This window comes from Gobius niger (genome assembly GCF_951799975.1).
Source record: "Gobius niger genome assembly, chromosome: 3".
NCBI lineage: Eukaryota > Metazoa > Chordata > Actinopteri > Gobiiformes > Gobiidae > Gobius > Gobius niger.
The window spans coordinates 1,084,829-1,109,641 of NC_136854.1; the positions used below are offsets into that span (position 1 = coordinate 1,084,829).

Genomic DNA, 24,813 nt, shown 5'->3' on the forward strand with positions numbered 1-24,813 from the left:
TATATTTGAAGAGTTTCGTGATGCTAGGCTAGTGCAAGGCTAGTGCATGTCTATGGTACCAGCTAGCCTGCATTAAAAACAGTGTGACCCGCTCCACAGAGCACCTGAGTCACTTATAACACCAGACTAACCATATAAATGTCTGTGTCCATAGAGTCATTTGGCTGAGGCCGATTTTCTTTATTGTAAACAGACTGAGGGCCGAAGCCACTGATTATTCGCCCAAAGTTAAGCACAACACTGGAAACATGACCGTCTTACATGAGATAAATTAAAGTTCTATGTTGAATTTGAGTCGGTTTGAACTGATCCAAGATACAAATGCTATAGCGCCGATGGAACAAGAATAAAACCCACTTGGAATCAGAGAAATTATTGTTTTTCACTTAAAGTGACACAAAATTATCTGAATTAAGAGAATAACGACGACTAGAGGTTTTATCTCATCTAAGACCGGACCAAATCTACTCAAGCCTTAGATTTAATCTGTTCATTCAAGTAGATTTATGTCATTTTTACCTTAAAACGATTATTCTTTTCCAGTGCACGTCTTTCTACTGCCAGTGTTGTACATCATATATGACCTAATCTTTCTTTCTCCCATTTAACTCTAATAATGTTAAAAGTTCTCTCTGATTTGTGTAATAATGTTTCTCAAAATCATCTTGAGGGCCAGAGGGGCTGTGCTGGAGGGCCGGATTTGGCCCTAGGGCCTGACGGTGCCTACCCCTGATTAAAAAGACCTTATATTTGAGCAGCATCAGCTTCGTGGTTGTATAAGCTTCGCAGCGGCGGGATCTGAGAGAAAATAGTCCCTCAGGTCAGTTATATTACAAACATGATTCTATGGACACAAACATGTATATGGTTAGTCTGGTGTTATAAGTGATTTGCCTCAGGTGCTCTGTGGAGCGGGTCACACTGTTTTTAATGCAGGCTAGCTGATACCATAGACATGCACTAGCCTAGCACTAGCCTAGCGCCACGAAACTCTTCAAATATAAGAACTGCATGAATTACAACAAAAAATATCTCCAGAAATCAGCAACACTCTGGATAACGAGGAAATGAGGCTCTATGTCAAACATCCTGAAACATCCCTTTAAGCTCACACATGACGGCACTTCACAACATTTTCTAAAAACTACTGGTGCAGATGTTCCAGAGGCAGAAACAGCTGTGAAACTCTCTGTTCCCTTGGCTTTCTGATGTCAAGCTAGAAAGTCCCGCCTTCTCCAGCCTGTCAGGTCCAATCAGGAGGAGGGGGAGGAGCTTCACATAGCTCTCGTCCTGTATTTAACCAGGTTTATAGATGTATTAGTTTCATGTTCACTAAAGACATGAAAACGATGAGTAAAAGTCACAAACGTGTTCAGGAAGTGAAATGTTTATTACTGGACGGCACCGGCGACATAATAAAAGAAACTGTTCAGCAAAACGTCTGAATTCAATGTGTTTTTCTGTGATTTTTTAAGCCGTTAAATAAAACTCTCTCCGCGCTCTAACGTTCTGATCTAACATTAAACATTTGTATCGTAAACCTGCCTCTTTACAAACACTTTACAAACAAAACCGACCGAACATGGAAACGTTGTCATGGAAACAGAACCGTGGGTGTGGTTGGGGCGGCGGCCTGCGGGGGCGCTCTTCACTCCTCGATGTCTTCTTCACTGAGGCTCTGAGCGCTGGAGATTCTCTGGAAACACAAACAGACGCCCGGTAATACACCTGCCAGGCCTGTGGGGGGCGCTGTGGGGCCAGACCGGGACTAAACACGGGTTCATCAGACTTTAATACGGCACGTTTTCTGTTCATGTTTTACTGAAAAATAAGGAAAAAAAATCTCTTAACTCCCGCCTGGACCGAGCACTTTTTCTCCAGTTTGACTTTACCCAAATCTAAAAACTTCTTGGAAAAAGTAAAAAATAATAATAATAATAAATTAATTTAAAAAAGCAGCAAAAAAAAAAAAAAAAGTGACAAAAAACAAACAATAAAAAAGTGACCAAAAGAATACCCCAACAAAAATGTAACAAAAAAAACAACTAAAATGTGACAAAACAACAACAAAAACGCTTAAAGAAAATAATAAAAATGTGACAACCCCCCCCAAAAAATTACAAAAAAACAATAAAAATGTAACAAAAAATAAATAAATGTGACAAAAAAAATGACAAAAAATCATAAAAATGCAACAAAAAAACAACTAAAATGTGACAAAAACAACAAAAAAATGCATCAAGAAAATAATAAAATGTGACATAAATAAATAAATAAAAAATGTGACAAAAAAACGAATAAAAAATGTGACAAAAAAACAAACAATAAAAAGTGACCAAAAAAATACCCCAAATAAAATGTAACAAAAAAACTGCTAAAATGTGACAAAAAATTGACAAAAAATGATAAAAATGTAGCAAAAAACAACAAAAATGTGACAAATGCGAGATGAAAAGGAATGTGAAAAAAGTGACGACAACGCGGCCATAATGTGAGGAAAAGGATCCGTTTTGTATGTTTTGGTGGTATGTTATGAGGTGTTACTCTGTAGGCTGTGAGCTCCAGTCCAGAAGCTTTAAAGGGATATTTCAGGAGTTTTGATATCGGGCCTCAGTTATCCAGAGTGTTGCTGATTTCTGGAGATATTTTTTTTGTAATTCATGCAGTTCTTATATTTGAAGAGTTTCGTGGCGCTAGGCTAGTGCTAGACTGTCAGACGGTTTTTAATGCAGGCTAGCTGATACCATAGAAATGCACTAGCCTAGCACCACAAAACTCTTCAAATATAAGAACTGCATGAATTACAAAAAAAAAGGTACCAGCAACACTCTGGATAACTAGGAAATGAGGCCCTGTGTCAAACATCCTGAAACATCCCTTTAACTTTGGGAAAAAGCTAATTTACAATAGAGAACATTTCCAGACAACTATTTTGATATTTTCTGGTCTAATATCGTCATAAAGCCCAGCCCCAGTCTCTCGAAATGACCAGAATGCTCACTCCAGCCACTAGGGGGCGCTTAACCTCTTAACCCCCGCCTGAACCAACAGGATCTTTTTCCTCACGTCAGATTTTTTTTTTCCATCATTTTTTTGTTGGGTGTTCAACTCATTTTTGTAACTTTTTTGTCATTTTTTAGTCAAATTTTCATCACATTGTTGTCACGTTTTTGTCACATTATGTAATTTTTTTGTCATTTTTTGAGTCCTTTTTTTCACATTTTTGCCATTTTTTTAAATCACATTTTTGTCATGTTTTTGTCACATTGTTGTAATTTTTTCGTAATTTTTTTGTCATTTTTTTGTCACATTTTTGTCATTTTTTTGTCAAATTTTCATCCAATTTTTTCGTAATTTTTTTGTCACATTTTTATCATGTTTTTGTCACATTTTTGTAATTTTTTGTCATATTTTTGTGATTTTTTGTGACATTTTTGTCCTGTCAGGCTCATTATAATTTATTATTACTCAACAGCGTTAAAACATCTGGGGGGAGAGGTTAAAGTATGCAGTTAGTTTGGTGTTGTCGGGGGGATTCCGTGCGGGGCCTCACCTGGCTGACCGAGGGCAGCCGCGTCAGTAACATCTGGAAGACAGGAGGGGGCAGTGTCTGCTGGAGGACCTGCAGGAGCTGCTGGGGCTGACCGCACACCGAGATGGCGTTGGACAGGTGCTCCACACACGCCTCGAACTCACCTGGAGAGAAACGACCAATCAGAGACAAGCCCCGCCCCCAACGCTGACAGTGCACGTGTGCCGCTCTAACCCTGGGCCAGAAGCTCCTCCCCCAGCTGGATCTCCTCCAGGAAGAACTTCTGCACGGCTTCAGAGTCCTTCAGGTCCGGGAGCTGCACGACAACCAGACAAGAGCTTTTAGATTTGGGTAAAGGCTAGAGTGAAGAGGTTAAAGTGAAGAGGTTAAAGTGAAGAGGTTAAAGTGAAGAGGTTAAAGAGGTTAAAGAGGTTAAACACTGCAGATGGTTGTGTTTTTCTGAGGTGAAGGATCCAGACTCACCTTGATCTGACCCGCTCGCTCCTCGTCCAACTTCTGCTGCTTCCGGCCTGAAACACAACAGGTGCATGAAGTAGAGTAAAGTGCAGTAAAGTGTTGTAAAGTGCAGTAAAGTAAAGTAAAGTGTAGTAAAGTGTTGTAAAGTGCAGTAAAGTAAAGTAAGTAGTGATGCACGATAATGCCAATTTGAACCGATAATGACACCGATAATTATGTAAATATATTTGCACTTTACAGTTCACAGTTCTGCCCAAAATGTATTAACTCTACCGAGCAACATACAAGTGTATAAATATAAATCAAATACTGAGTTTTACTTTGGGTTTGAGTCTCCACCTTTTTCTAAAGCTCTGTTTTTACAGTTCCATCATCTGAGCAGGTCTGACTCTGCTCATCTGTGTCACATCTTATTAAAAAAAAAAAAGAATAATAATATTACTACCACTACCACTACTACTTCCTTCCTAGTATTTCTCTTTTTGTTGACATCAAACTAATGAATTCTTGTTCACAATACTGGAACATAGACAGTATTACAGTATTTCACTGTGTCTAGAGGCGTCTCTGACATGAGAGAGAAGTGATGCCAAATCTGTGACAGATTCTGACTAATAATACGATTCTACAGCACAAAAACACGACTTTCTCCTGCACTGGCTCATTTATGCATTTGTGACGAGGCTCATTTCATCAATGTAAAACTCCTCTCGTTCATAGCGCTTTAATCCTGTTTATTTTATCAGAAATATGAAGATAATGCATGTGTTTTCAGGCCTCGCCCTGTTACAGTAACTCACGTGAGCGGGTCAGAGGTTCGCATTTCCTCATCTTTTTCTCATTTTGTTGCGGTGCTAATGTTGAAGTGACTTCGATGTAAAAAGTGTAAAATCTCTTCCTTCACGGCGGCGCCTGCACAGCTGTGTCTCTGGAAAACTGGCCGTGTTTTTCAGCTAAAGCTGTGCAGAAGTCGGCCGTGGAGAGCGTGTATCTGCTGCTGTAAATGTCCTGAGTCTGCAGCAGCTCCGGGCTGCAGGACGAGCGGGGCCGAGAGAAAGGCAGCGAGCTGGAGCCGCAGATTCAATGTCATTTGAGCTTAGAATTATCGGGCCTAATTATCGGCCGATTTTTTTTATCGGCTTTATCGGGGATGGCGCCAAAATGCCGATAAATATCGGCGGCCGATATTATCGTGCATCCCTAAAAGTAAAGTCCAGTAGAGCGACTTGACTCACGCTGCCTCAGTCGGCTCCTGAAGTTGGGGTCGCTCCGTCGCTTCCGGTCGAAGTAGATGCAGTAACCGACGAGCAGCGCCCCGCACACGCCAGCGGCGATGGCCCCGGGACGAGGAACATACATCATCCTCACGCTGTCACGGTGTCAGCCCCCTGCCCGGAGAAACACACGCTAAACTACATACATCACCCTCACAGTGTCAGCCCCCTGCCCGGAGAAACACACGCTAAACTACATACATCACCCTCACAGAAACACACGCTAAACTACACAGAAACACACGCTAAACTACATATATCACCCTCACAGAAACAAACTACATACTTCTGGACTGTAACGCCTCATTTGAAAGCTAAGACCTGCATAAGTGAGTAACTTTATCGTCGTGTTTTTGTCGCTCTTTCGTGGCTTTGTTGGTTTGTGTCTCTTTACTCGGGCTGAAACAACTAATCGATTAATCGACAACTAATCGATTACTGGAATAGTCGTCAACTATTCCAGTAATCGATTAATCGTTTTCTAATAAACACAGACTAAAATAGAGCAAAAAAGACACGACAATGATGTATTTTGAATGAAAATCTACTTTGTTTTTAAAGTTCGGGTCTGCAGTGTTTTGTACAGTGTAAATTTCATAAATATCTGTCTTTGTCTCGTCCAATCAGAAAGCAGAATTAGCACAAAGAGCCTCCATTACCACAATAATGGTTAGTTGCAGCCCTGCTCTTTAGTCGTGTTATTGTTGCTTTTCCGGCACATTTTTATCCTTTTTCCACTTCCTTGTTTTTAGATTTGAGTAAAGCCCAACTGGAGAAAATGTGCTCGGGTACGGCCGGGGTTAAAAAACACAAAGGCAGAGACACACTTTTCACTTTGTCCAGTGTTTTGCCAAATTTCCCCCATTTGATCCAATTATTTAATTATTGAAAAAAAATCCCTCAATTTATTAAAATTTTCTTAATTTTAAATTAATTTCCCATTTTTTGGACATGGAAGATAAACGTGATATTGTAATAATATATTATCTCAGACCCTCATTGTTATTGCCCACATGTAACACATGTAACACATGTAACATGTAAACGCTGGTCATTGAAAGCACAACATAAACTCAAACAGTAAATCTTTGTTGTGGATAAAACTGTAAATTATTTCCCTGGTTCAGTTTGATCCTGAGACATAAAAACGCGCTGATATCAGAGCGTTAATGAACCTGTGACGCTGCTGCGGCTGTAGAGACGCCTCTGCCCGGGCGGAGAGTCCCGGAGGGTCGGCCTGTCGTTACCGGCGCAGCCCCGGTGAGAGGCCGGGGAGAGGCCGGTGTGAGGCCCGGGTGAGGCCGGGGAGAGGCCCGGGTGAGGCCGGTGTGAGGCCGGGGAGAGGGTGCGGGTCGCGGGCCTCGGTAACGGGACGGGGGTCGGTGCGGCGGTGGCTTAGCGGTCAGCTCCTGCGGTCAAAGCACGGGCCTGTTGCGCATGCGCAGAGCGGCAGGCTGAGCTGAAGGACCCGGAGAGGAGCCCGCGCGGCGCCTGATCTCATTTTTTTTTTTTTTTTATAATTTTAGTTTGAGAGATTTAAGGAAAAAAATAGCCGGGGATACAGAGTAGTGATTTACAGAGACAAAAACAAAATATAGAAAAAAAAAAAAGCAATGTATGTTAAAAATAGGGTGAACATGGGTAAAGTGGGACACGTTTTGAAAATTCAGTTTCCACCTCATTTTTGGTTTGGAATTAAAACCAAGGTCTTTAATGTTGTATATTTTTAAAAAGCTTTAGATTCTATTTCACACCAGTGGAGGAACAAAAGTCAAATGTTTAACACAGAACACAAGAGTGACAGAACAATGGAAGAATAATACAGTAAAGTGCCTTCATCAGATTTACTTTGGTTTATAAATGAGTGAGGAACAATATGAAGGACACGTCCAAAAAAAACACATGGTAATCTGTGAACTCAGGCCGTCTTTATGGTGAAGCAGGAACAAACATGTTTTAAAGATTTGCAAAGAATTATATACATAGCCGATATTTTTTTTTAAAATCTACAATTAAAGAACTTAGAAACCTCAAACAACTTCATGTTGAAATGTTGCTAAACTGTGATCAACAGCTCGTAGTGAAGAACTACAGTTAAAACTTCAGTCAGAAATGTGATCAGAAAACATGAGCAAAACAAGAGTTACATTTATCTGATTTGAAGATGTGTGAATAAAAGGAACACCTAATACCCAGGATTTTCCACAAAAATACACTGTCCCACTTTGCCAATAGCACATTGGTAATGTGGGACAGTGATAAAATCTTATAAAAACAAAAGTATAAAGAATAAACCTTTGTTTGCAGATACATTCCCTTATATCATTTAACAAAAGTCTGCATTTGTTAGTTTTAAAAAGTTATAACCTTAAGATCATAAATCCACAAATGCTTTGTCATTGGACACACCTCTTTTTTACTGCTTGGTGGTAGATTATGTTTGCCGCGCCATATGAAGTGAAGTTATATCCACAGAACCATTTTCTTATCCTGCATATTCTAATTATTGGGTGTGTTTGTATTTTTAGTAATAAAATATAACACATTAAAAAATAATTATGATTAAAGTGAAGTGTCCCACTTTACCCATATTCACCCTGTATAAACAGCTAAACTCTGACCAGATTTTCCAAATTAAAAGGCCCTGAGTTTTTCATTTTAAACAATGAAAGAAGAAGCCACTAAACTAAAATGGTCATGGTCCAACTCATTCCTTCAGAAAAAAAAAAAAAAGTGGATGAAAAACACGAGCGATAAAATATGACCAAAAAAGCGCTTAAGTTTTGTAGGTCTTAGCTTTCAAACGAGGCGCTACTCTGGCCTACACGCTCAGCTCCAGTCAGGGCGCGTTTAGATTTGGGTAAAGCTGAGCTGGAGGAAGCGTGCTCGGTTAAAGGTTTCACAACGACCCAAAAACACGACTCCGTTTCAAACAGTCGACTTAAGATTTATTAGTTTCACAAAATTAAAATCTTTTCACACGTCATTTACAATATTTACAGTGTAGGCAGTAAAAAGGCTCAGTCTGAGGTGGAGGTGGAGGAGGAGGTGGAGGAGGTGGAGGTCAGGAGGAGCCGAACATCTCCTGAGAGGCGTAGGTCATGTAAACAAACCCGTCCTCGTCCTGATGCTCCTTATAAACCTGAGACACATGAGGTCACAGGGTTAGAACGGGAGGTCAAAGGTCAAGGTTTAAGATGGAGCGGGGTGTAGGGAGGGGAAGATGTAAGGGAAGGAGGGTGTAAGGGGAGGAGGGTGTAAGGGGAGGAGGGTGTAAGGGAAGGAGGGTGTAAGGGAAGGAGGGTGTAAGGGAAGGAGGGTGTAAGGGAAGGAGGGTGTAAGGGAAGGAGAGTGTAAGGGAAGGAGAGTGTAAGGGAAGGAGAGTGTAAGGGAAGGAGAGTGTAAGGGAAGGAGAGTGTAAGGGAAGGAGAGTGTAAGGGAAGGAGGGTGTAAGGGAAGCAGGGTGTAAGGGAAGGAGGGTGTAAGGGAAGCAGGATGTAAAGGGAGGAGGATGTAAGGGAAGGAGGATGTAAAGGAAGGAGGATGTAAGGGAAGGAGGGTGTAAGGGAAGCAGGATGTAAGGGGAGGAGGATGTAAGGGAAGCAGGATGTAAAGGGAGGAGGGCGTAAGGGGAGGAGGATGTAAGGGGAGGAGGGTGTAAGGGGAGGAGGGTGTAAGGGGAGGAGGGTGTAAGGGGAGGAGGGTGTAAGGGAAGGAGGGTGTAAGGGAAGGAGGGTGTAAGGGAAGCAGGGTGTAAGGGAAGCAGGGTGTAAGGGAAGGAGGGTGTAAGGGAAGCAGGGTGTAAGGGAAGGAGGGTGTAAGGGAAGGAGGGTGTAAGGGAAGGAGGGTGTAAGGGAAGGAGGGTGTAAGGGAAGGAGGGTGTAAGGGAGTAGGATGTAAGGGAAGGAGGATGTAAGGGAAGGAGGGTGTAAGGGAAGGAGAGTAAGAGGAGGGTGTAAGGGAAGGAGGGTGTAAGGGAAGGAGGGTGTAAGGGGAGGAGGGTGTAAGGGAAGGAGGGTGTAGGGGAAGGAGGGTGTAGGGGAAGGAGGGTGTAAGGGAAGGAGGGTGTAGGGGAAGGAGGGTGTAGGGGAAGGAGGGTGTAAGGGAAGAAGGGTGTAAGGGAAGGAGGGTGTAAGGGAAGGAGGGTGTAAGGGAAGGAGGGTGTAAAGGAAGGAGGGTGTAGGGAAGGAGGGTGTAAGGGAAGGAGGGTGTAAGGGAAGGAGGATGTAAAGGAAGGAGGGTGTAGGGAAGGAGGGTGTAAGGGAAGGAGGGTGTAAGGGAAGGAGGGTGTAAAGGAAGGAGGGTGTAAAGGAAGGAGGGTGTAAGGGGAGGAGGGTGTAAGGGGAGGAGGGTGTAAGGGGAGGAGGGTGTAAGGGAAGGAGGGTGTAAGGGAAGGAGGGTGTAAGGGAAGGAGGGTGTAAGGGAAGGAGGGTGTAAGGGAAGGAGGGTGTAAAGGAAGGAGGGTGTAAGGGAGGGAGGGTGTAAGGGGAGGAGGGTGTAAGGGGAGGAGGGTGTAGGGAAGGAGGGTGTAAGGGAGGGAGGGTGTAAGGGAAGGAGGGTGTAAGGGAAGGAGGGTGTAAGGGAAGGAGGGTGTAAGGGAAGGAGGGTGTAAGGGAAGGAGGGTGTAGGGAAGGAGGGTGTAAGGGAAGGAGGATGTAAGGGAAGGAGGGTGTAAGGGAAGGAGGGTGTAAGGGAGGGAGGATGTAAAGGAAGGAGGGTGTAAGGGAGGGAGGATGTAAGGGAGGGAGGGTGTAAGGGAGGGAGGGTGTAGGAAAGGAGGGTGTAGGAAAGGAGGGTGTAGGAAAGGAGGGTGTAAGGGAAGGAGGGTGTAAGGGAGGGAGGGTGTAAGGGAGGGAGGGTGTAAGGGAGGGAGGGTGTAAGGGAGGGAGGATGTAAGGGAGGGAGGGTGTAAGGGAGGGAGGGTGTAAGGGAGGGAGGGTGTAAGGGAAGGAGGGTGTAAGGGAAGGAGGGTGTAAGGGAGGGAGGGTGTAAGGGAGGGAGGGTGTAAGGGAGGGAGGGTGTAAGGGAGGGAGGATGTAAGGGAGGGAGGGTGTAAGGGAGGGAGGGTGTAAGGGAAGGAGAGTGTAAGGGAAGGAGGGTGTAAGGGAAGGAGGGTGTAAGGGAAGGAGGGTGTAAGGGAAGGAGGGTGTAAGGGAGGGAGGATGTAGGAAAGGAGGGTGTAAGGGAAGGAGGGTGTAAGGGAAGGAGGGTGTAAAGGGAGGATGTAAAGGAAGGAGGATGTAAGGGAGGGAGGATGTAAGGGAGGGAGGATGTAGGAAAGGAGGGTGTAAGGGAAGGAGGATGTAAGGGAGGGAGGATGTAGGAAAGGAGGGTGTAAGGGAAGGAGGATGTAAAGGAAGGAGGATGTAAGGGAGGGAGGGTGTAAGGGAAGGAGGGTGTAAGGGAAGGAGGGTGTAAGGGAAGGAGGATGTAAGGGAAGGAGGATGTAAGGGAAGGAGGATGTAAAGGAAGGAGGGTGTAAAGGAAGGAGGATGTAAAGGAAGGAGGGTGTAAAGGAAGCAGGGTGTAAGGGAAGCAGGGTGTAAGGGAAGGAGGGTGTAGGGAGGGAGGGTGTAAGGGAGGGAGGGTGTAAGGGAAGGAGGGTGTAAGGGAAGGAGGGTGTAAGGGAGGGAGGGTGTAAGGGAGGGAGGGTGTAAGGGAGGGAGGGTGTAAGGGAGGGAGGGTGTAGGAAAGGAGGGTGTAAGGGAAGGAGGGTGTAAGGGAAGGAGGGTGTAAGGGAGGGAGGGTGTAGGAAAGGAGGGTGTAAGGGAGGGAGGGTGTAAGGGAGGGAGGGTGTAGGAAAGGAGGGTGTAAGGGAAGGAGGGTGTAAGGGAAGGAGGGTGTAAGGGAAGGAGGGTGTAAGGGAAGGAGGATGTAAAGGAAGGAGGATGTAAGGGAAGGAGGATGTAAGGGAAGGAGGGTGTAAGGGAAGGAGGGTGTAAGGGAAGGAGGATGTAAAGGAAGGAGGATGTAAAGGAAGGAGGATGTAAGGGAAGGAGGATGTAAGGGAAGGAGGATGTAAAGGAAGGAGGATGTAAAGGAAGGAGGATGTAAGGGAAGGAGGATGTAAGGGAAGGAGGATGTAAGGGAAGGAGGGTGTAAGGGAAGGAGGGTGTAAGGGAAGGAGGGTGTAAGGGAAGGAGGGTGTAAGGGAAGGAGGGTGTAAGGGAAGGAGGGTGTAAGGGAAGGAGGGTGTAAGGGAAGGAGGGTGTAAGGGAAGGAGGGTGTAAAGGAAGGAGGATGTAAGGGAAGGAGGGTGTAAAGGAAGGAGGGTGTAAGGGAAGGAGGGTGTAAAGGAAGGAGGATGTAAAGGAAGGAGGATGTAAGGGAAGGAGGGTGTAAAGGAAGGAGGATGTAAGGGAAGGAGGGTGTAAGGGAAGGAGGGTGTAAGGGAAGGAGGATGTAAAGGAAGGAGGGTGTAAGGGAAGGAGGGTGTAAAGGAAGGAGGATGTAAAGGAAGGAGGATGTAAAGGAAGGAGGGTGTAAAGGAAGGAGGGTGTAAAGGAAGGAGGATGTAAGGGAAGGAGGGTGTAAAGGAAGGAGGGTGTAAAGGAAGGAGGGTGTAAAGGAAGGAGGATGTAAGGAAGGAGGGTGTAAAGGAAGGAGGGTGTAAAGGAAGGAGGATGTAAAGGAAGGAGGATGTAAAGGAAGGAGGGTGTAAGGGAAGGAGGGTGTAAAGGAAGGAGGATGTAAAGGAAGGAGGGTGTAAGGGAAGGAGGGTGTAAGGGAAGGAGGGTGTAAGGGAAGGAGGGTGTAAGGGAAGGAGGATGTAAAGGAAGGAGGGTGTAAGGGAAGGAGGGTGTAAAGGAAGGAGGGTGTAAGGGAAGGAGGGTGTAAGGGAAGGAGGGTGTAAGGGAAGGAGGATGTAAAGGAAGGAGGGTGTAAGGGAAGGAGGGTGTAAAGGAAGGAGGATGTAAAGGAAGGAGGGTGTAAGGGAAGGAGGGTGTAAGGGAAGGAGGGTGTAAGGGAAGGAGGATGTAAAGGAAGGAGGGTGTAAAGGAAGGAGGATGTAAGGGAAGGAGGGTGTAAAGGAAGGAGGGTGTAAGGGAAGGAGGGTGTAAGGGAAGGAGGGTGTAAAGGAAGGAGGGTGTAAGGGAAGGAGGGTGTAAAGGAAGGAGGGTGTAAAGGAAGGAGGGTGTAAAGGAAGGAGGGTGTAAAGGAAGGAGGGTGTAAGGGAAGGAGGGTGTAAGGGAAGGAGGATGTAAAGGAAGGAGGGTGTAAAGGAAGGAGGATGTAAGGGAAGGAGGGTGTAAGGGAAGGAGGATGTAAGGGAAGGAGGGTGTAAGGGAAGGAGGGTGTAAGGGAAGGAGGGTGTAAAGGAAGGAGGGTGTAAAGGAAGGAGGGTGTAAAGGAAGGAGGATGTAAAGGAAGGAGGATGTAAGGGAAGGAGGATGTAAGGGAAGGAGGATGTAAGGGAAGGAGGATGTAAGGGAAGGAGGGTGTAAGGGAAGGAGGGTGTAAGGGAAGGAGGGTGTAAGGGAAGGAGGGTGTAAGGGAAGGAGGGTGTAAGGGAAGGAGGGTGTAAGGGAAGGAGGGTGTAAGGGAAGGAGGGTGTAAGGGAAGGAGGATGTAAGGGAAGGAGGGTGTAAGGGAAGGAGGGTGTAAGGGAAGGAGGGTGTAAAGGAAGGAGGATGTAAGGGAAGGAGGGTGTAAAGGAAGGAGGGTGTAAGGGAAGGAGGGTGTAAAGGAAGGAGGATGTAAAGGAAGGAGGATGTAAAGGAAGGAGGATGTAAAGGAAGGAGGATGTAAAGGAAGGAGGGTGTAAAGGAAGGAGGGTGTAAAGGAAGGAGGGTGTAAAGGAAGGAGGGTGTAAAGGAAGGAGGGTGTAAAGGAAGGAGGATGTAAGGGAAGGAGGGTGTAAGGGAAGGAGGGTGTAAGGGAAGGAGGATGTAAAGGAAGGAGGATGTAAGGGAAGGAGGGTGTAAGGGAAGGAGGATGTAAGGGAAGGAGGATGTAAGGGAAGGAGGATGTAAAGGAAGGAGGATGTAAGGGAAGGAGGGTGTAAGGGAAGGAGGGTGTAAGGGAAGGAGGATGTAAGGGAAGGAGGATGTAAAGGAAGGAGGATGTAAAGGAAGGAGGATGTAAGGGAAGGAGGGTGTAAGGGAAGGAGGATGTAAGGGAAGGAGGATGTAAGGGAAGGAGGATGTAAAGGAAGGAGGATGTAAGGGAAGGAGGATGTAAAGGAAGGAGGATGTAAGGGAAGGAGGGTGTAAGGGAAGGAGGATGTAAGGGAAGGAGGATGTAAGGGAAGGAGGATGTAAAGGAAGGAGGATGTAAGGGAAGGAGGATGTAAGGGAAGGAGGGTGTAAAGGAAGGAGGGTGTAAGGGAAGGAGGGTGTAAAGGAAGGAGGATGTAAGGGAAGGAGGATGTAAAGGAAGGAGGATGTAAGGGAAGGAGGATGTAAAGGAAGGAGGGTGTAAGGGAAGGAGGGTGTAAGGGAAGGAGGGTGTAAGGGAAGGAGGATGTAAAGGAAGGAGGGTGTAAGGGAAGGAGGGTGTAAGGGAAGGAGGATGTAAAGGAAGGAGGATGTAAGGGAAGGAGGGTGTAAGGGAAGGAGGATGTAAGGGAAGGAGGATGTAAGGGAAGGAGGATGTAAAGGAAGGAGGATGTAAGGGAAGGAGGATGTAAGGGAAGGAGGATGTAAGGGAAGGAGGATGTAAGGGAAGGAGGATGTAAGGGAAGGAGGGTGTAAAGGAAGGAGGGTGTAAGGGAAGGAGGGTGTAAAGGAAGGAGGATGTAAGGGAAGGAGGATGTAAAGGAAGGAGGGTGTAAGGGAAGGAGGATGTAAAGGAAGGAGGATGTAAAGGAAGGAGGATGTAAAGGAAGGAGGATGTAAAGGAAGGAGGATGTAAAGGAAGGAGGGTGTAAAGGAAGGAGGGTGTAAAGGAAGGAGGGTGTAAGGAAGGAGGGTGTAAAGGAAGGAGGATGTAAAGGAAGGAGGATGTAAAGGAAGGAGGATGTAAGGGAAGGAGGATGTAAGGGAAGGAGGATGTAAAGGAAGGAGGGTGTAAGGAAGGAGGGTGTAAAGGAAGGAGGATGTAAAGGAAGGAGGATGTAAAGGAAGGAGGGTGTAGGGAAGGAGGGTGTAAAGGAAGGAGGATGTAAAGGAAGGAGGATGTAAAGGAAGGAGGATGTAAGGGAAGGAGGATGTAAGGGAAGGAGGATGTAAAGGAAGGAGGGTGTAAGGGAAGGAGGGTGTAAGGGAAGGAGGATGTAAAGGAAGGAGGGTGTAGGGAAGGAGGGTGTAAAGGAAGGAGGATGTAAGGGAAGGAGGATGTAAGGGAAGGAGGATGTAAGGGAAGGAGGGTGTAAGGGAAGGAGGGTGTAAGGGAAGGAGGGTGTACGGGAGCAGGGTGTACGGGACATACCTGGGCCATGGTTTGGGACATACTGGCCAGGCCGCTGTTGTTGATGAGGAGGTAGAAGGCCTGTGACGGCAGCAGAGCCATACGGTTCCTGAGGAGCAGAGACGACGCTTTAGGAGGATTTAAACTTTGGTCTAAACGGACGAGTCAAAGTCTGTTTTTTAAACTTCAAAACCGTGTTTACAGATCCTGACCCCCATCAGCTGCTGTAGAATCAGCAGCCCATCTGACCCCTCCCTCCAAAGTCCTTGAAAAACTTTTCAACCAAAATACATTTTTTGAAAAGTTCCAGACGGGGTTTGACCTGGTGGCCCACTCCCTCTCCGTGGCCCACTCCCTCCCCGTGGCCCACTCCCCTCTCCGTGGCCCACTCCCCTCCCCGTGGCCCACTCCCCTCCCCGTGGCCCACTCCCCTCCCCGTGGCCCACTCCCCTCTCCGTGGCCCACTCCCCTCCCCGTGGCCCACTCCCCTCTCCGTGGCCCACTCCCCTCTCCGTGGCCCACTCCCCTCTCCGTGGCCCACTCCCCTCTCCGTGGCCCACTCCCCTCCCCGTGGCCCACTCCCCTCTCCGTGGCCCACTCCCCTCTCCGTGGCCCACTCCCCTCTCCGTGGCCCACTCCCCTCTCCGTGGCCCACTCCCCTCTCCGTGGCCCACTCCCTCCCCGTGACCCACTCCCCTCCTCGTGCTGCAGTGGTTCAAGTCCTACAGTGACAGACAGGCGTGACCTCCTCTACAGCCCCTGTTTAGGGGGTGCCACAGGGTTCTTTTCTTGGCCCGGTTTTGTTCTTTACACGTCGCCCCTGGGTTCATAATGTGGACACACGTGCAGAGACCGGACTGAACTTTAGGGCCGTTTTCATTCCACTCAACATCTGCACTTCAGTCGCTCCATAAGGCTGCACACGACCACATCCAGAGGATTTTTACACATCGGATTCATGACTGATTTACTCAGTTTGACCCAAAACAAAATCCAAAATCATCAGGTCTGAGAATAAAACCAGAACAAACATCCTTATTCAAAGGATTTTCTACAGCAAATACTTGGACACTACTCGGATACTACACGGACACGCCGAGTAGTATCCGAGTAGTAGAGTAGTATCCGAGTAGTAGAGTAGTATCCGAGTAGTAGAGTAGTATCCGAGTAGTAGAGTAGTATCCTCCCTCCTCTGGTCTGACTCAGCAGCCTCTGCTCAGTCATGTGTCTCTAACAGGCTTCACTGACCATGACGCCACATGTGTCTGACGAGGAGCAGCTGACCGTCTGAGGCGCGAGGCCCACGAGGACGTCCCATGACGAGGAACAGAGGAGCTCAGAGGAGCTCAGAGTCACAAACTCCTGAATCTGACCGGACGCAGAGACACGTCCGAGAGACACGTCCGAGAGACACGTCCGAGAGACACGTCCGAGAGACACGTCCGAGAGACACGTCCGAGAGACACGTCCGAGAGACACGTCCGAGACACGTCCGAGACACGGGGACCTGGGGCCGTGTCTGAAACCATCACATTATAGCCTCTAACACCTGACCTTTGACCTTTCATGGGGTCGACTGTTAGATCTCTATGCAGTTAGTTTGCCCAATTGGACCGTCCTTACCCAGGGGAAGTGACGTCACCAACAGCTGTTGTTTAAGGTTATTGGCAGACTGCAGGCAAACAAAAGCACACGTCGCCCCCTAGTGTACAGTGTCCAACAACAACAGATCCTCACATTTCCCTTTAGCGTCATTTTATCTCCACAGCTGTTTCTTAAAGCTACAGCAGCAGATGATCCATGAGGGTTAAGTTTTCTGGAGGCGAGGGGGGGATTGGGCAGTGGCTTATGGGAGCTCCTAATCACCGTTAGCTAGCATCTGAGGTCCCTATGCTAAAGTGGCTATGATAGTTAGCATCAGAGGTCCCTATGCTAAAGTGACTATGATAGTTAGCATCAGAGGTCCCTATGCTAAAGTGGCTATGATAGTTAGCATCAGAGGTTCCTATGCTATAGTGGCTATGATAGTTAGCATCAGAGGTCCCTATGCTAAAGTGACTATGATAGTTAGCATCAGAAGTCCCTATGCTAAAGTGGCTATGATAGTTAGCACCAGAGGTTTCTATGCTAAAGTGGCTATGATAGTTAGCACCAGAGGTCCCTTTGCTAAAGTGGCATCAGAGGTCCCTATGCTAAAGTGACTATGATAGTTAGCATCAGAAGTCCCTATGCTAAAGTGGCTATGATAGTTAGCACCAGAGGTTTCTATGCTAAAGTGGCTATGATAGTTAGCATCAGAGGTCCCTTTGCTAAAGTGACTATGATAGTTAGCATCAGAGGTCCCTATGCTAAAGTGGCTGTGATAGTTAGCATCAGAGGTCCCTATGCTAAAGTGGCTATGATAGTTAGCACCAGAGGTTCCTATGCTAAAGTGGCTGTGATAGTTAGCACCAGAGGTCCCTATGCTAAAGTGGCTATGATAGTTAGCATTGAGGATCCTATGCTAAAGTGGCTATGATAGTTAGCACCAGAGGTTCCTATGCTAAAGTGGCTATGATAGTTAGCATCAGAGGTCCCTTTGCTAAAGTGACTATGATAGTTAGCACCAGAGGTCCCTATGCTAAAGTGGCTATGATATTTAGCATTAGAGGTCCCTATGCTAAAGTGGCTATGATAGTTAGCATCAGAGGTCCCTATGCTAAAGTGGCTATGATAGTTAGCATCAGAGGTCCCTATGCTAAAGTGACTATGATAGTTAGCATCAGAGGTCCCTATGCTAAAGTGGCTATGATAGTTAGCATCAGAGGTCCCTATGCTAAAGTGACTATGATAGTTAGCATCAGAGGTCCCTATGCTAAAGTGACTATGATAGTTAGCACCAGAGGTTCCTATGCTAAAGTGGCTATGATAGTTAGCATCAGAGGTCCCTATGCTAAAGTGACTATGATAGTTAGCACCAGAGGTTCCTATGCTAAAGTGGCTATGATAGTTAGCATCAGAGGTCCCTATGCTAAAGTGGCTATGATAGTTAGCATCAGAGGTCCCTATGCTAAAGTGACTATGATAGTTAGCATCAGAGGTCCCTTTGCTAAAGTGACTATGATAGTTAGCATCAGAGGTCCCTATGCTAAAGTGACTATGATAGTTAGCATCAGAGGTCCCTATGCTAAAGTGACTATGATAGTTAGCATCAGAGGTCCCTATGCTAAAGTGGCCGTGATAGTTAGCATCAGAGGTCCCTATGCTAAAGTGGCTATGATAGTTAGCATCAGAGGTCCCTATGCTAAAGTGGCCGTGATAGTTAGCACCATAGGTCCCTATGCTAAAGTGGCTATGATAGTTAGCACCAGAGGTCCCTATGCTACAGTGGCTATGATAGTTAGCATCAGAGGTCCCTATGCTAAAGTGGCCGTGATAGTTAGCATCAGAGGTCCCTATGCTAAAGTGGCTATGATAGTTAGCACCATAGGTCCCTATGCTAAAGTGGCTATGATAGTTAGCACCATAGGTCCCTATGCTAAAGTGGCTATGATAGTTAGCACCAGAGGTTCCTATGCTAAAGTGGCTATGATAGTTAGCACCAGAGGTCTCTATGCTAAAGTGGCTATGATAGTTAACACCAGAGGTCCCTATGCTAAAGTGGCTATGATAGTTAGCACCAGAGGTCCCTATGCTAAAGTGGCTATGATAGTTAGCATCAGAGGTCTCTATGCTAAAGTGGCTATGATAGTTAGCACCAGAGGTCCCTATGCTAAAGTGGCTATGATAGTTAGCATCAGAGGTCCCTATGCTAAAGTGACTATGATAGTTAGCATCAGAGGTCCCTATGCTAAAGTGGCTATGATAGTTAGCATCAGAGGTCCCTATGCTAAAGTGGCTATGATAGTTAGCATCAGAGGTCCCTATGCTAAAGTGACTATGATAGCTAGCATCAGAGGTCCCTATGCTAAAGTGGCCGTGATAGTTAGCATCAGAGGTCCCTATGCTAAAGTGACTATGATAGTTAGCACCATAGGTCCCTATGCTACAGTGGCTATGATAGTTAGCACCAGAGGTCCCTATGCTAAAGTGGCTATGATAGTTAGCATCAGAGGTCTCTATGCTAAAGTGGCTATGATAGTTAGCACCATAGGTCCCTATGCTACAGTGGCTATGATAGTTAGCACCAGAGGTCCCTATGCTAAAGTGGCTATGATAGTTAGCACCAGAGGTCCCTATGCTAAAGTGGCTGTGAGAGTTAGCATTGAGGCTCCTCCCCCTGACTACTGACAGACCAATGCGGAGGCTTCTTATGGCTAACGTACGGACCTCTTTCCAATCTGCTGGTTTCAGACGAGGCCCTGGAGAAGCGACTCCGCTTTGGCCTCCCACACTCGTCACGTCACAGGTTACATTTAGTGCAGAAGCAGCAGCTCGTCCCCTCACTGGTTCATCCAGACACAGACCCATGACCCCCCCATGACCCCCGTCCTCCCGCTCCCAGACTGGTTTGAATGTTTCTAAAGCTCTTCAGTCACAGACCGGCAGGAAGGGCATCTGAGGCGCTTTACCTGATGATGGTGACGAACTGCGTCATGGTGAGCTCGTGAGGAACCAGGAACTTGGTCTTGTCCAGCGGCGGCAGAAACTTCTCCTTATCGTAGCGTTCGATGATCACCTGAAGAGAAACACGAGACACGGAGCTTTAATATGAACCATCTGGAGCTTTACAATGTGCTCACGTGTCCCATTACAGCAGGCCCGGGGGCCAAACCGGCCCTCCAGCACAGAACCTCTGGCCCCCAATATGATTTTGCGAAATATTATTAAGCATTAAGGGATCAAATACCCATTTAAGTGATCTAAAATGCAAGAAAGTGTCTTTTTATAGTGCATGTTTTAACCTCTTAACTCCCGCCTGAACCGAGGGGATCTTTCTTCTCACGTTTTTGTTGGATGTTCAACTCATTTTTGTAACTTTGTCATTTTTTGGTCTTTTTTTTTAAATCAAATTTTTATCACATTTTTGTCACATTTCCATCATTGTTTTCGTCTCAGTTTTGTTGCTATTTTCTCACCTTTTTTCCAGAAGCTTTTGGATTGGGGTAAAGCCAAACTGGAGAAAATGTGCTCGGTTCAGGTGGGAGTTAAGGGGTTAACCGCAGAACATCCCACCTGGTCATGTATAATGTAAAACTGGTTCTCAAACGTGGGTCGTGGGCCTACAGGAAACTTTTTTTTCAATGTTTTCCATCTGAAACTACACAGAAACACACTGGAGTCTGTTCAAATTAATATTATTGGGTTGTTTTGATCAGAATTTCAGTCTCAAAGGCAAATATTTTATACGATATATGACAAATTAGTTTTATTTGGGTCGCAGCTGGTCATGAAGGTAATGCGGGTCTCGCAGCTGGACCACTTTAGACCCACTGATGTAAAACTTTGGCATTTGCAGAAAATGGCATTCTCTCAAAACTAAATCGTCTTTACTTTGAAAATATCTCTGAAATGTTACTAGAGAGATCTTAAGATAACGTAAAATTCCTGCCAGATTGAGTTTCTAATTTCAAAAACAAAACCGATCCAAAAATCCAAAGAGCTAATTTTTGTAACCAATGTGTCAATAAACATTTAAACCTGAACGTTTGACACAGAAAACGCCTCATTTTTATATGAAAACATTAAAAACTAAATCTCAAAGACACGTTTTCCTCATCTGTGAAGAATCCACAGTTTAAGTCTGACACTGAACTTCCCCTTCCCACCTGCAGGGGGCAGCGGAGAGTCAACACTTCTCTACTCTCTGAACCTGGACACAGCTTCATCTGCTTTGGCAAAACCCAAATCTAAAACTTCAGGAAAAAAAGGTCAAAATAGAAACAAAAAAAGATGAAAACAAGGAGCAAAAACCGCAATAATAAAGTGATGGGGGGAAAAATTCGAATGCAGGAAAAAAGATCTGTTTAGATGATTTTTCTGGGTCTTAGCTTTCAAATGAGTCTACACTGGCCTTTTAGATTAGGGTAAATCTGAGCGGGAGAAAACACTTGGTTAAGGCGGTGGATTCAAGGCCAGACGCTGCAGAGGAAAAAAAGACTTTTTAACTCTAGAAACACAATCGCTCAAACACAAAAGAGATAAAACACCCGATACAAGAACTTCATCAAAATCTATAAAACACGACAAACACCCCACACGCGAGTCTTATATGAAACTGTCATGTCTAATAAAGGAGGGGCCAGAGGAATGTGATGAAGATGTAAAGTGTTTCCTGGATCTGTGAGACTTCTGTGGTGAAGCTCAGTGTCCTTCAGGAGCAGTTATGTGGAGATTTCTAAAATGGAGTCGCCATTTTTGTCCCCAATATCTGTGACCGGGTTTTGCCTTGATCTAGGGCTGCTCGATTATTGAAAAAATAATAATCACGATTATTTTTGTCATAATTGAAATCACGATTATTCAAACGATTATTTGTTGCCTTTAAAAAAAATCCATAAAAAAATGACAAAAACTCAGCAAAAAAATAACAAAAATCCATAAAAAAAAGTGACAAAAACCCGGCAAAAAAAAAAAAAAAATCCAGCAAAAAAATCCAGCAAAAAAAGACAAAAATCCAGCAAAAAAATCCAGCAAAAAAAATAACAAAAATCCAGCAAAAAAATGACAAAAATCCAGCAAAAAAATCCAGCAAAAAAATAACAAAAATCCAGCAAAAAAATGACAAAAATCCATAAAAAAGTGACAAAAATCCAGCAAAATAACAAAAATCCAGCAAAAAAATGACAAAAATCCAGCAAAAAAATAAAAATCCAGCAAAATAACAAAAATCCAGCAAAAAAATGACAAAAATCCAGCAAAAAAATAAAAATCCAGCAAAAAATAACAAAAATCCAGCAAAAAAATGACAAAAATCCAGCAAAAAAATAACAAAAATCCAGCAAAAAAATAACAAAAATCCAGCAAAAAAATAACAAAAATCCATAAAAAAGTGACAAAAATCCAGCAAAAAAATAACAAAAATCCAGCAAAAAAATAACAAAAATCCAGCAAAAAAATAACAAAAATCCAGCAAAAAAATAACAAAAATCCATAAAAAAGTGACAAAAATCCAGCAAAAAAATAACAAAAATCCAGCAAAAAAATGACAAAAATCCATCAAAAAAGTGACAAAAATCCAAAAATTAAAAAATAGAAAAAAAAAAAAAAATTTGAAAAAAAAAAAAAAAATTGAAAAAAAAGAAGAATATATCATCGAATTTTTGCGATTATGCTAATTTTGTAATCGTTTACTGTTGTAATTGAAATCGTAATCGAATTTCGATTAATTGCACAGCCCTACCCTGATCATTTTTAGAGCGGGACGGCAAATGGCCTGTTTGGCTGAAATCAGACGGTCATTCCCACAGTAAGTCACTCGCCACGTAATCGGGAAAATCGTCTTCAGTCTCGTGTAGAAATGGAGAGAATCGGTCTTTATTTACTCCCGCAGCAGCAAATTCAAAATTTAATTTTTAACTTCAATATGCAAGAATTTAACCTCTTAACTCCCGTCTGAACCGAGAGGATCTTTTTCCTCACGTGAGATTTTTTTTTCATCATTTTTTTGTCGGGTGTTCAACTAGTTTTATTAAGTTTGTAATTTTTGTGTCATTTTTTGTCACATTTTTTCACTTTTTCAATTTTTTGGTCAAATTTTTATCACATTTATCATTTTTTTGTGACATTTTTGCCACTTTTTAATCCATTTTTTGTCACTTTTTTGTCACATTTTCGTACATTTTGTTGCTATTTTCCCAGCTTTTCCTCAGGAGCTTTTGGATTGGGGTAAAGCCAAACTGGAGTAAATGTGCTCGGTTCAGGCGGGAGTTAAGGGGATAAAAAAAAACACCTTTCAAACACTGGACACTGTGGAGAAGCAGGTGGACATGAAGAGGGTCTTGTTGTCGTTTGCTGCTCAAAAGTCTTGTGATCTTTCAAACTCCCCCACATTAATGTCACTCTAATGCACGTGTGGACGAGACACACCTCAGTGCCAACACCATTCAGCTACTCCGCTCTAGTTTCTGTCCACCATCATTTTGCTTTGTTTACTCTGCCCACTGACACAACTGAAAACAGCCTCATTAAACCAAACTCCAGGGGCGGACTGGCCATGTGTCCGTTCTGGAAGAGCACAGAGGGGCCGCCGGTCCCGCCTCAACCCAGCTTTACCCAAATCTAAAAGCTACAAAGAAACGCATCAAAATAGCGAGAAAAAGAGGATGAAAAGTCGACAAAAACACGGACCAAAAAACTACAAAAAATATAGAAAAAAAAAGTGGCGACAAAAATGGCGACGTGACGAAAAGTTTCCATCACTTTTGTACGTCTTAGCTTTAAAAAAAAAACATAAAAAACATGAATCTCAAAGGAATTCCGTGGAGTATGGTGCACCACAAGGTTCAGTTTTGGGACCAGTATTATTTATTATTTATATGAATGATTTTGCTTGTGTTTCTACAACTGCCTTTCCCGCTCTTTCTGCTGATGATGCCGATCAAAAAAACAATAATAAAAAGCCGAACTGGGGAAAATGCACTCGTTAATGTTAAGGCGGGGGGTCAGAGGTTAACCTCTTAACTCCCACCTGAACGAGCACATTTTCTCCAGTTTGGCTTTACCCAAATCCAAAAGATTCTTGGGGAAAGAGCACCAAAAATTCAACAAAAATGTGACAAAAATTCAACAAAAATGTGACAAAAATTCAACAAAAATGCGACAAATGGAAATAAAGAAAAAAAAAGACAGAAAAGAAAACAAAAAACAAAAAGGTGACAACACGGCAACAGCGCGAGGAAAAAGGTCAGTTTTGTGGGTCTTAGCTTTCAAATGAGGTGTTACGCAGCCAAAAGGACAGAATGCATTTGGTTAAGGCGGGGGGTAAGAGGTTAAAACATGTCTTTGTGGAAGTGTCGCTTTTACGCTAATTTGGGCCCGGCTGGTCAGAGTCCAGGGCTGTGTTTCAGTCCCAGTCCAGCCCTGCCAAACTCCAATGTTTAAATGAACTAAAGGAACTAAAAAATAAAATGTTTTAACACGTGCAACCAATGGAAATATGTTAAATCAATGTTTACTGAAATGTTGAGGAAAGAATCTTGAATATGTAGAAAGTTCTGGTCATTTCTCTTTTTAGGTCACACTGATCTCCATTCGTTTCAATGGAAGGGGCGGGACTTAAGACAGATGCTGATTTTGAACATATACACACACATTTGCATATTGTCCAGGGTTACTGCATCTTTCCACTTAAACCATTTACTTTCTATTGAGTTTAAACATTTTATCCACATACCGATCAGGATCTAAATAAATCTAAATAACTGTGTTCCTCACTTACTGTGAGGCCAGAGACGCAGGAGCAAAGAAATACATAACTAACCCTCCCCGACCTTCATCACTATGGAAGCACGAGCCTGTAGGAGAAACACCCAGGCCATCAGAGGTGTCCAAGACAGAGACCCAGGACACTCAGATGAACTCAGATCAGGAACATCACACACACAAGTAAAAACACCCGGAAACAGAGTCCAGGGTGTAACAGATCAGTGTGAAACTGTAGAGACAGACATGAGGAAAACATAAGAATCATCAAAATGTTTTAGAGTTTTGGAAACCTATCAAGCCAGGTTTAAATTGCAGGGATTTTTTCTGGATTAGTTTTGAAATAAACGGTGGAAAAAAATCTGTCAATATTGAAATGTTGCCTCAAAAAAAAAAAAATCAGGTTAATATTAAAAATCCCTTTGGAAAAACTGTAGTTCAGGTCAGAGCGGTGACGTGTGGAGCCCGAGAGAGACTGAAGGAGACCCCGGTCACCAGAGAGACGGGCCCCGGAAAAAGAAGAACGTTTTGACTCGGTTTTGACTCAGTTTTCCGCGTGCCGGTTCCGCCTCCCCCCCCTGCCCGCTCCAGACTCACCGGGATCTTGTTGGGGAACTTGCTCCGGATCCCGGTCGCCTCCTGCTTCCTCGTGGCTGAAACAGAACAAAGTCTCGGTCAGTCTCGGTCCCCGCGGGGCTGACGGGAAGTCCCGGGTCCGTTACCGAAGCTCTTGCGCTGCTTGAAGGGGCGGCCGTGGCTCGGTGTGCGCTCGAGCGGCGGCATGGCGGTGCGTGATGAGCGCGTGCTGCTCCCGGTGTGCGGAGGCGCGCGCCCGGAGCC

The 24,813-nt window shown here is 44.8% G+C and overlaps 2 protein-coding genes across 3 annotated transcripts; both read right to left on the reverse strand.

The window, feature by feature from the left end:
* Positions 1–1,555: 1,555 nt before the first annotated feature.
* On the reverse strand, positions 1,556–6,578 carry tomm20b (translocase of outer mitochondrial membrane 20b). 2 transcript variants are annotated; one of them, XM_079554118.1, is made up of 6 exons: positions 6,459–6,578; positions 5,245–5,476; positions 4,016–4,062; positions 3,767–3,848; positions 3,554–3,696; positions 1,556–1,696 (listed from the first exon to the last, which is right to left on the reverse strand). In XM_079554118.1, the coding sequence occupies exons 2-6, from the start codon at positions 5,369–5,371 to the stop codon at positions 1,649–1,651; spliced, it is 447 nt and encodes a 148-aa protein (XP_079410244.1). In that variant the 5' UTR covers positions 5,372–5,476; positions 6,459–6,578; the 3' UTR covers positions 1,556–1,648. The 2 variants fall into 2 exon arrangements, with proteins under 2 accessions (XP_079410244.1, XP_079410243.1); XM_079554117.1 differs by lacking the exon at positions 6,459–6,578 and having other exon boundaries at positions 5,245–5,517.
* Positions 6,579–8,287: 1,709 nt separating this feature from the next.
* map1lc3c (microtubule-associated protein 1 light chain 3 gamma) lies at positions 8,288–24,773 on the reverse strand. Its single transcript, XM_079554122.1, has 5 exons — positions 24,696–24,773; positions 24,571–24,626; positions 19,182–19,288; positions 14,653–14,740; positions 8,288–8,425 (listed from the first exon to the last, which is right to left on the reverse strand). Exons 1-5 carry the CDS (start codon positions 24,754–24,756, stop codon positions 8,348–8,350), a joined length of 390 nt encoding a protein of 129 aa, XP_079410248.1. The 5' UTR covers positions 24,757–24,773; the 3' UTR covers positions 8,288–8,347.
* Between the last annotated feature and the right edge of the window lie 40 nt (positions 24,774–24,813).